At 39.6% G+C, this 10,999-nt stretch overlaps 1 protein-coding gene across 1 annotated transcript in view; it reads left to right on the top strand.

Annotated features, from left to right (window-relative positions):
- Window positions 1–10,524: 10,524 nt before the first annotated feature.
- The window catches only part of LOC121999279 (protein SEMI-ROLLED LEAF 2-like), a gene marked incomplete at its 5' end in the record, with an annotated part of 61,493 nt that continues 61,018 nt past the window's right edge, over window positions 10,525–10,999 (top strand). Inside the window, one exon of the mRNA XM_042553983.1 lies at window positions 10,525–10,815. Within this exon, the coding sequence (XP_042409917.1) occupies window positions 10,525–10,815 (291 nt within the window). The remainder of the gene's footprint in view (window positions 10,816–10,999) is intronic.

Below are 10,999 nucleotides of genomic sequence, written 5' to 3'. Positions count from 1 at the left end.
TGGGTAGACGAGAAGACAAAACTGATATAGAAGTCGGGTTTTAAGTTATGATTCACAAGAAAGAGTAAAAAAAAATGGAGTGAGTATTATTGTAGATAGTTTGTTAAAGGATGATAATAATGACGAAAGAAATTATGAACATAATTAACGATACGCATCACATGTAGGATTAGATAAGCTACCAAATCAAGGTTTGGGAGGACTTAGATGAAATATTACAAAATATTCCACTAAACGAAATAATTTTAATAGAGGTGATCTAAATAGATATGAGTGAAAACGAGGAATACGAGAGTACGAGAGTTATGAGTTTGAACGAGAAACGAGGAAGGAAACCTATATTAGATTTTGAGATATATAACCTTATATTAGCTAATATGTTTTTAAAAGAGAAGAACACTTAGTCACATTTCAAAAGTGAATAATAAATCACAAGTCGACTTTCTTATGGTTGTAGAAGGATGAAAGATTCAGAAGATTACAGTCCATCCCCGGAGAAAGCTTAACTACCCAATAGGGTAGAGGTTGATATACGCCCAAACATAGATCAATAAAGAATATATATCGATTCTTAATTGTTAAAGGACGGGAAGCCAAATATATTTAAGGAGAAGGTATACAAGCATTAGGTGGCATATATACGACTTAGGATAATATAGTATCAAAGTCGAAAATAAGAATTAAAAGTGACTCAATACACACCACTAAGTAAAGAATCTCAAAGTGGAACGAGAAAGTACAAGAGAAAGTGAAGGAAAAACGAATAGCTTATAAGGAATATATATTTGTAAGAACTAAGAAAACTTAAAAAATATACAATAACCAAGAAAGAAGCAACAAAGTAGTGAATGAAGCAAAGAACGAAACTTTTGAACGATTATATCAAAAATCGAATACAAAAGAAGGGATATAGACATTTAAAAATAACTAAAGTGAGAGCAAGGAAAACAAGAGATCTTAACCAAATAAAATGTATTAAAGATGAATATAATAGGTATTATTAAACGATGGAGAAATAAAAGAGCGGTAGAAGAGGTATTTTCATCAATTTTTAATGAAGGTTTAGGTGATCAACTTAACTTGTGTAATTTAAGTAGGTCAAATTAACGTAGAAATTTTAATTTTATCAGAATTCAAACTTCAAGTAAAACAAACTTTAAACGAGACGACAATGGAAAAGATCAGATGATATTTCGATAGAGGTATGAAAGTGCTTAGGGAAATAACGTATTGAATGATTTACAAAATTATTTAACATGATATTGAAAACGAAAAAAATACCTGATCAATGGAGGATAAGTACCCTAGTTTCTTTATATAAGAACAAGGGAGACGTACAAAATTGTGCAAACTATAGAGGTATTAAATTAATGAGTCATACTATGAAATTTTGGGAAAAAGTAATAGAAAAAAGATTAAGGAAGGAGACCACAGTAACAGAAAATCAATTTGGGTTCATGCTTGGAAGGTAGACAATAGAAACTATACATATTTTTAAACAATTAATTGAAAAATATCGGAAGCAAAAACAAGATTTACACATAATATTCATTCACTTAGAAAAAACTTATGATAAAGTCCCATGAGAAAATTATATGGAAAATTTTAGAAAAGAGAAGTGTTAGAGTAACATATCTTGAACTAATTAAGGATATGTATGAGGATGTAACGACCAGAGTAAAGATTTCAGGCGGAGTAGCTGAAGCATTTCCAATAAAGATAGGGTTACATCAAGGATCAGTTCTAAGTTCCTATCTTTTTACACTAATTACGGATTTAACTCATCACAGACATTCAAGACACAATATTGAAACACGAAGGAGTAATTAAATTAATTTCGAGGGAAATACTAAGGAAAGGTTTTAAGTTTAGTAGATTAAAGATGGAATATACGGAATTTAAGTTTAGCAATATTAAGTAATGAAACAATTGTTAAGATAGAGAGGACGAGTTGTCCTAACCTAGAGATTTAATATTTAGGATCATTTTGTAAAACGGAGGAGAGAGATGCCTTATATCAAATACAAGCAGGACGAGTGAAATGGAGCGTCGAGTGTTTTATGGACCATAAAGTACCTCTTAAACTTAAAGGTAAGTTCTATAAAACCCAGCTAGACCTGCTATGTTATATGGAGCTAAATGAGGATGTTAAGGTGGATGTGTGGACATACGAGAATGGACAAAATAAGAAATGAGAGCATTAGAGAGAAAGTCGGAGTTTCATCTATTGAGAAAAAACTCCGAGAAACACGTTTAAGATGGTACGGACATGTACTTAGATGACCAATAAATGCCCTAGTTAGGCGATGTGAAATTATGATAAACATGGAGACCCTCTACTTGTTAGGCGATGTGGGCACGCCTTATTCAAATTGCAGAAGTCGATGCAGACCCTCTACTTGTTGCTTAGCTTGGAGACCAGCATGACATTAGCGAGCTAGCTCGGAATTGGACTTCCCGGATGTGTCTGGACTCCAACAATTTTTTGATATCCGCCCGGATGATCAGGTTTTGCTCCGTGCTGAAGTCCCTCTTTTTCTGTTTCACGGGCCTAGCGTCTGATCGGACGTGAAGCTCGTGTTGAGCCACACTTGGTGAAATCCCAGGGAGCTTATGTGTCGACCAGGCGAACACGTCGTGATTTTGTCTGAGGCAGGCGACCAACTTTGCCTTCTTCTCGCTTTCTAGGTCAGCGGTTACAAAGGTAGTTGCCTTCGACCGGCTTGGGTGAATCTGCACCTCCTTTTCATCATTGACCAGCGTAGGAGGTTTCTCTGTGATAGCGTTCACCTCCAAGCATGGGTTCTTCAGAGCGACCCTTGCTTCGAATTCGACTATCTCGACGTAGCATCGCCGAGCGGTCAACTGGTCCCCTTTGACTTCGCTTACCTTATTGTCCACCGGGAATTTGATCTTTTGGCAAAAGGTGGACATCACCATTCGAAACTCATTGAGTGCTGGTCGACCCAATATGACGTTGTAGCCGACGGCGCGCCTATCACAATGAAATTTGTGGTCCTTGTCCTCTTTAGTGGCTCCTCCCCGAGCGAAACGAGTAGACGGATTTGGCCGATCGACAACACTTCGTTGCCTATGAATTCGTAGAGTGGAGTCGTCATAGGTAGCAAATCACTCCGGTCGATTTGTAGCTGATCGAACGTCTTCTTGAATATGATATTCACCGAGCTCCAACAAAGATCCGGTGAATATCGTAGTTAGCGATTACCACTCGGATGATCAGCGCGTCGTCATGAGGGATCTCCATTCCCTCTAAGTCCCTCGGGCCGAAACTGAGTCCTTCGGCCTTCTCCTTGCTGCAGCCAACGGTATGGATCTCAAGTCGCCAAGCATGCGACTTCCTCGTCCGGTTGGAATCACTGCTGGTCGGTCCACCAGTTCCTATTTCTCCCCGAGTGACATTACTCCTATTCTCCTCCTCTCGAACTGAAGGTCTGCTCCTCTCGGTAGAGGCTCGGGCAGGACTCTGGTTATGCCCCCTCTAAGATTGATGAGGGCGTGGTTCAGCCACCATCCTTTCTTCCTCCCTTCGCCCAGCTGATCGGCGGTGATATCCCCGCTGCTCAGGCGCTATTGCGGGTTCGACCGACACCTCCCTTCTTCTGGCCGCTTGAGCCTCTTCCACGTTTATGTATTATGTGACCTTCCTTTGCAAGTGGTTGAAGTCCCTCGGCGGCTTCCGAATGAGCGATCGCAAGGACTCCCCTTCAATGATCCCCTGGGTGAAGGCGTTCACCAAGAGACTGCTAAGATATCCATTGTCACCTGACTGAAGCGCTGAATGTATGCCCTCGATGCTTCCCTGGGCCCTTGCTTCAATGAGAACAAGTCATGCTCGTCTTTTGGTGGAGACGACTGTTGACGAAATGGTGTAGGAATGCTGCCTGCAAGTCCTTGAAGTTGTGGATGAAGCCAATCGACAGTCTCTTGAACTAACGTTGCGTTGATCCAGAGAGGGTGGTGAGGAAGACCCGACATTTCATCCCGTTAATGTACTGGTGAAGTGTGGCTGCGTCGTCAAATTTGGGCAGATGGTCATCCGGGTCGGTAGTTCCGTTGTATTTGTCGATCGCTAGTGCCGGGGCAGGGGACCGTTCAGAATCCTTTGTGAAAATTGTTGATTGATCTGTTCAGGCGAATTATCGTCCCTCGACGCCTTCCCTTTCCTTGCGTCCCGAATGGGCACATTGCTCGATGAAGATACTCGGCCCTTGTCCACTCGACCGCGTTCCTTCGATGGAGTCCTGAACAACGCCCGATGGAAGGGGATCAGCGCATTGGGTGCCTCCCTGTATGTGCTAGTCGGCTTCTTGTTCCTTTATCCATCGAATATTTGGTCCGCTCGATCTCCCTGTTCAGCCGGCCGACTTGCGGCTGATGCTGCGGGTTCATGCGCTTGGCGCTCGGCCACCGCCTGTTGTTGTTGCTGCTCCACTATCTTTGCCGCTTAGGCTTGTATTAGTATGTCGAGCTCCTCTTGCGTCATCGTGGTGAATCGTCCAGCATCCTCCATCTTCTCGTTCGGATACAGGCTAAGTTCCCACAGACGATGCCAAAATGATCTTGTCCAAAAGCGGGAAGGTGGAAAACTGGAGATGTAGCGGCTTCGTTAATTGACTATAGACCTTGCTCCGCTATGCAAAACAAGTAACGTCAGTGTCGAGTCAGGGAAGGGGTCCTCGGCGTTGGCCCTCCGACTTTCAAGTCAGTCACCGGAATTGTAAAAGAAGAAGTGGAGCAACAGTAGAACTAATACAAAACAGTGATAACGCGTATCTCTGCTAATGATGAACCCCCGTTATATAGAGCCCTAGTGGGCGGTGTGCGCGCTTTTAGAGGCATGGGCGCGCTCTCCAATATATCCTATAAAAGGATCTGTCAAGAAAGTACCTTTGACAGCATATTTTAACAAGGCATGCATATCTCTGATAAGACAGTAGAAGCTTCCGTCGTACGATTCGCCTGTCGACCGTGCCTTGTGTCAGCAGCACTATCTCCAAAAGGATGTTGAGAGATAGTACAGTGGTCCCGTTGCTTGGCTGAACAGGATAGCCGCTAGGCAAGGACACCGTTCCATCCATGGCCAGGTACCGCTGCTTGGCTGAGCGAGGTGACTGCTCGGCCGGGACCCCTTCGCTCTGTCGACATCAGTTGCTCTTCCGTACGGTGACTGTGTAGTAACATGCCCTCTCCGGTTCAGACAAGCTATCCGGTCTCCTTCGGAGTCTTGCTGTTCCGTACTGAGCGTCTGCTGTCTTACGTATCATCCTGAGCTATAGACGTGGTTTGTTCGAACATGTCTCCCACCAGTCGGGCCCTGACTGTCCCTACCGACCATTGCAATTATCCTCCGTTCCACCCTTTGACACCCGAGTGTTGACCATCTTGACTTTAACCTCCACCTTGGCAGTTAATCCCGTGCCAGGTGAGCCTCCCTCTATCGCCGCATCACCTATAATTAAGGTAATCATATCTTTATATTTTTTATTTTTATTTATATAATCTGTAAAGATGTTAGGCTTTGTAACTTTAATATGATTTAGTGTTTTTACTAGTCTTTATACTTTTTAAGGCCGGTTGTTCTCTCTTGGTAGCAATTTGACATGTGTTGACTAATTGAGTCTCTATTATAATATGATTTAGTATTTCGACTAGTGTTTTATACTTTTTAAGGTAAGTTGTTCTCTCACTTGGTAGTAATTTGACATGAGGTGACTGGTTTGGTCTTTATTATGCCAATCTCCTCAAGTATACTCTTAGGTTGAGATATGTTAAACTTCTTACTCTAATGAATAACTTCTATAGTAGAAGGAAAATTTGAGATTACATAAATCTTTAGTCTAAAAATATTAATGAAGATACTCTTTCAATTGTATGATCACAATTAAATCACTAATGATAATAATGTTATTCATGTAGGTAATAAGGATGTGCCTTCTTCGCTAGGGATGAGATGAAATAATGAATGCCCATGACATTTTTAGTCATGTAATACTAATGAAGAACAACGATGCCCCTACAAGTGTGATGTAGTGGTAAAACACTCAGAGGGCAAATAAGAGGATTATAGTTCGAATCAATTCTAGAGGTCGTCTTTTGAGTGTGCATAAGTTGTGCTTCGGGTTTACCCAGTAGGCGAATCATGAGAGCTGTCTACCTCTAGGATTAGTCTGGCGAAGCCTAGATGCCTAGATTTGCCCCAAAAAAAAACAAAGCTAAATTTTCCAAATCATGATTTGGAGATTATCTTAGTTTGTTAGTGATTTCTTTAGCTTTGTTAGTCTCCTCATGAGCAACACTCCATACAAACCTCTTTAAAAAGAAAATTATGAAAGAAGACATTTTTAATGTCAAACTGATGTGACTAGTGAAAGATAATTTGCTAAGGAGAAAAATGAGGAATTAAGGTAATTTGGCCACTGTAGAGAATATTGCAAGGAAGTCTACGCTGACCTTAGCCACTAGATCATCTACAGTAGCATTATGTGAGCAATTAAGTGTGAAAACCCACTATAGACTTCCCAGGATGGAGAGGAATCTACTCCTAAGTGCCATTGGAATGAGAGTATTTGTCTTTTCCACCACAGCTTGCAACTAACTATGATCCTGGATAACTTGTAAGACATTTCTAGGAATTGTTTGTGAAGATAAAGAGGGCAAAAGGTAGAATATTGGGTGGCAACGATGCGTTTTGTAAAAAAAATGAATAAGTAAATGTGAAGAAGAATATTTTAGAGTACCTTTGCATGAAAGCAATTTGTAATTACAAATCAAATGTAAGATTTGTGATCGTTGTTATATTTGAGAGATATCCTATGACAATTGTCTTATGAAATATATTATTTATTGGATAAATAAAGATTTACTATTTAAGTGTACATTCTTTATGTATATGATTGTTTCTTAAACTTATTTTCTAAATGCCCACAATACGATTTATGCCATGAGAGAATTAGATCACAATATTGAAATATTCCCTAGTCAATGAATTGATGAGTTCAAACATCATCAATTTTGAGAGACTAGCACGTGTGATACTCAGTTTATCCAAACAACTGCTCGAGACATTGAGATGTTAAGAGTTAAACTTGGATGCTAGTTAAGGTTAATTAATTTATTGGAGTGACCTGCCATGAGACTTCATATAGTTCTGCATATATATGGATATGCCAATGAAGATCTCATTGCAGCTTCAAGTCACCTTGGTTATGAAGACTTATATTTTGACATCTTAGTTTATATATCTCCGTGGAGGTGTGGGTACGGGATGATTGAGCATAAGTTAAAGTGCCTGAAGGTATTTAGATAGCTCACATAGGATTCACCTTTCGTTGCATAAGGAGACATATATCTTATGACTATTTGTTAAGATTATTACTTACAGTCTTTAGCCAAAACATTGCATGTTGAGAGTATGGTACTCTTGGACATATATTTGAATTTACAGGACGAGGAAGTATAACTTGAGCTAGGTGTGACGTAGTCAGCCTAGTAGCTGTTGAAGGGTTCAGAAGTAGTTCTAAGATCAATCATTAATTTTCAATCAATTGAGGACCATGATGTACTGCTAGGTGCCACTCATGATTTACGAATGACCAATGTAACCTAGAACCTATTTTGTCACACTCACTACAAGTTTATCAAAAATACTTAAAACGAGTTTGAGAATTAGATTCTCAAATTGAGACTAAGTCTGATTGGATTAGATGAAGAGTATCACAAAGGAAGTGTGCATGAGCCACACATCATTTGAAGAAAAATTGAACCCTCTATGGTTTAATTTTAAACCAAATTGGTTTGGTTTTGAACTGGCATGGTTTGATCTTGAACCAAACTTAAGGCTATTGGTTTGAATTTTGGGTTTGCAGATACGAGTTTGGATTCGCTACTCAAACCCGTTAGGAGATCCATAAATAGATCTAGGATGGAGAGAAAAATAAGAATCTCTTATGAGAAAACCTAAGTGTTAGTTTCCCCCTCTCCTCTCCCTTTTTGTGCCGCCGACCACCAAGGAGGGTTCTCCTCCTTGTGCCGCCGCCCAAACCCTTTGGCCATCCACTCCCCTCCGGCCAGCCAAAAGGATGGCGGAGCAGCACCTCCAACCAAGGACCGCCGCCCCAAGCAAAGAGGAGCTAGCAGACAAATTCGGTCTATCGCCGCCCAACCCCTTTCCGATACGTTATCCCTAGTCTACAGAGACTTCGTGGACACCAGTCAACGAAGAACAAGGCTGGATAGCAACTTCTTTTCTGCTTGGACAGCAGCCCCTTCGTTGCTTGCCTTCCTCTCTTTGTATCGCTGAGTACAAAGTTGAGCCGGGACTCTCTCTCTATCTATCGTCTCCCTCGTTTGGCTAGTACCAAATCGGAGACGAGAACTCGTGACTTTGTGAAATTGTCTCGACGATTTCTCAGCGTGGATATGAATAGAGACAAGGCTTCAAAGCGTGCTGGTTGATGCCATTTCCACTCCACGTCATTCGTCAAGTATAATTTAATTATCGTAAAATTTAATTATGTGGTTATGTTTGACATGTTGTATCTTGTATACACGTGATGCGTGTGTTATGATAATTAGTTTATTAATTTTTTCTTCTGCTGCGCGTTTTGCGAAATGTATCCCAATGTACGCATCAATCGGGCTCCCTAACAATAGTGGTAGGCAATTAGAGGGGCAGATGGTCTTTAGAGCATATTTCTGTCTTAGTAGTAGAATGCATGGAAAGTGACAATGGGGTATGCATAAGACTAACCTCTTGCACTCACACAGAGCATAGAGCTAAAGAATTGGGTTGATGACCCATCTAAATGGAGAGAGTAAAAATAGCAACCCTTTAGGAGACACGAATATCCAAGAAAAATAAAATTGATAGACTGTGGGATTCTTTATATCATTTAGAGACGAATATCTGGTGTGGAAGAGAATATATAAAATCCTTGGAAAGAATCATGAAAGGGACATGAAGAGTGAAGGAAGATGTGCAATTTCCTAGAAGGCAAACACTAAGAATTGCATCAACATAGAAAGAAAAGAAGAGATGCATATGTAAGGGCAAAGTATGAGATGTCTCAACTAAATGTTATTTTTTTCTTTTAGCAATATCGTTACAGAGAACTTAATAGACAACACTGAACTTATTTTTAAATTCAACATATAAAGAAAAAAAAATAGAGAAATGCATGACACTCTTTTATTGGGAAACACCTTACGATTTGATAATAATCATTGATAAAAATTACAAAGCACTTGATATGATCCTATACATGAAAATGAATCAAAGAAAAAGGTGCAGATGCATGCGTATAGATACTCCTAGATAACAAGGACTTGCAATCTTACCTAATAGACATTACTCACACTCGAGAGATGAAAGACTAGATAAACTGAACCATTTTTAATAATTGTTGAAGAATAAGGTTATTGAGACATTGTGTATCTAAAGAGGCGGTGGCGTAACCAGAAGAGGCTAAGATAGTGAAGGCATATGCCGCTGCTACAGTCTACGAGATTCATGCCCTATGCCAATCACCTTGCTCGTCCTTAAGTCCTTTATGAAATATAAGTGAAATCAAATATTACATAACAATTTAATAGTTCAAGTTTACTAATCGATAATAAGATTAATAGAAACTTAGAGATATAAAATATGTAAGACATATGTAATAGACACATCCACAATGCCTTTAATGTATGAGTGTCGGTTAGTTATAATGACATTGGTTGGATTGCTAGTACCATGAGAGTAGAGAGAGAGCATGTGTTATTAGAAATGTCCTCAGTGGTTTTTAATCTAGAATCTATTCGATGCTCTAATGGTATGAGATAAGCAAATAATAAAGGTACCTCAATGAGCTAATAAGGTAACTAGTTGAAATAAGGAACTCATTGCTTTCTGAAACTACTGTGAATGCTCTTCTATAGGAATGTAATACTAGAACCAGACAAAGTTGACGAATGTTTGAGCATGAGAAAAGGATGACCAAGTGTATATCCATGAAAAGAGTAGCACAATTGTTTAACATGTCCAAATTTTCCACACTGAGAACGTTTAGGCCTTCCTTATCCACAAGTATGACTACCATGACCTCGCTACTTGCCTTTTCGACTGCCATGTGATCCTTTAGAGTGTGACTCAACTAACAAAGCACAGTGACTGACTGTAGGATTAGAGGATGGTGAAATAGTGCTCATAGCGTTGGCATGTACATATCCAACAAAGGTGGAATGGAGGATCCTTCCAAGATATGAGTTTTTACTGGCTCCATTTTAGTACCCGTCACCTATTTTTGGGTGGTTATCCATGTAGCACCCATATTTTACTTTCCAAATTAGTTGCACTAAGGCTGTAATGTCTCAAAGTCAAGTTGTATGATTCAAACTGGTTATCTTGTAACTTGTATAAAGGAAGATCTTTTGCCTATTCTTACTACTATACTATATCCCTTGTAGTTCTTTTTCATGCTGCAAGGACTCAAAATTCTGCATCTGATATATTTTCTGTGTTGATCTTCAGAAAATGAAATGCTTGTTTTGGCTGCTATAATCCGACACCTGGATCACAAAAATGTTGTGCATGATTTACAATTGAAGTCAGATATAGTTCAGAATGCCACTTTCTTTGTACGACAACTGAAATCAAGAGTAATGACTGCTGAAGTTGGTGTAGTAAGTGATTTGTGCAGGCATTTAAGGAAAAGCCTTCAGGCCACAGTTGAATCAGTTGGGCTACAAGAATCAACCTGGAATGACTCACTTCAAAATTCCATTGAGGATTGCCTACTAGAAATTATAAAAGGAGTGAGTCAATTCTGTATAGTTTCCTTTGAAGACCAGCTATTATAATTACGCTATATGTTTCCCTGTGAATATCTTGTATCTTTATGCTGAAAGTGTCTTTTCTTCTTTGTGATCTATATATCTGATTCTTTTCTGGGGTTAAATATTGTTTGTTATATTTACAGTGTAATTATTTCATCTGGAA

This window comes from Zingiber officinale, chromosome 1A (assembly GCF_018446385.1).
Source record: "Zingiber officinale cultivar Zhangliang chromosome 1A, Zo_v1.1, whole genome shotgun sequence".
Lineage (NCBI taxonomy): Eukaryota > Viridiplantae > Streptophyta > Magnoliopsida > Zingiberales > Zingiberaceae > Zingiber > Zingiber officinale.
Note: the sequence above shows the minus strand (reverse complement) of the source record. Positions and strands in the feature narration are given on the sequence as shown.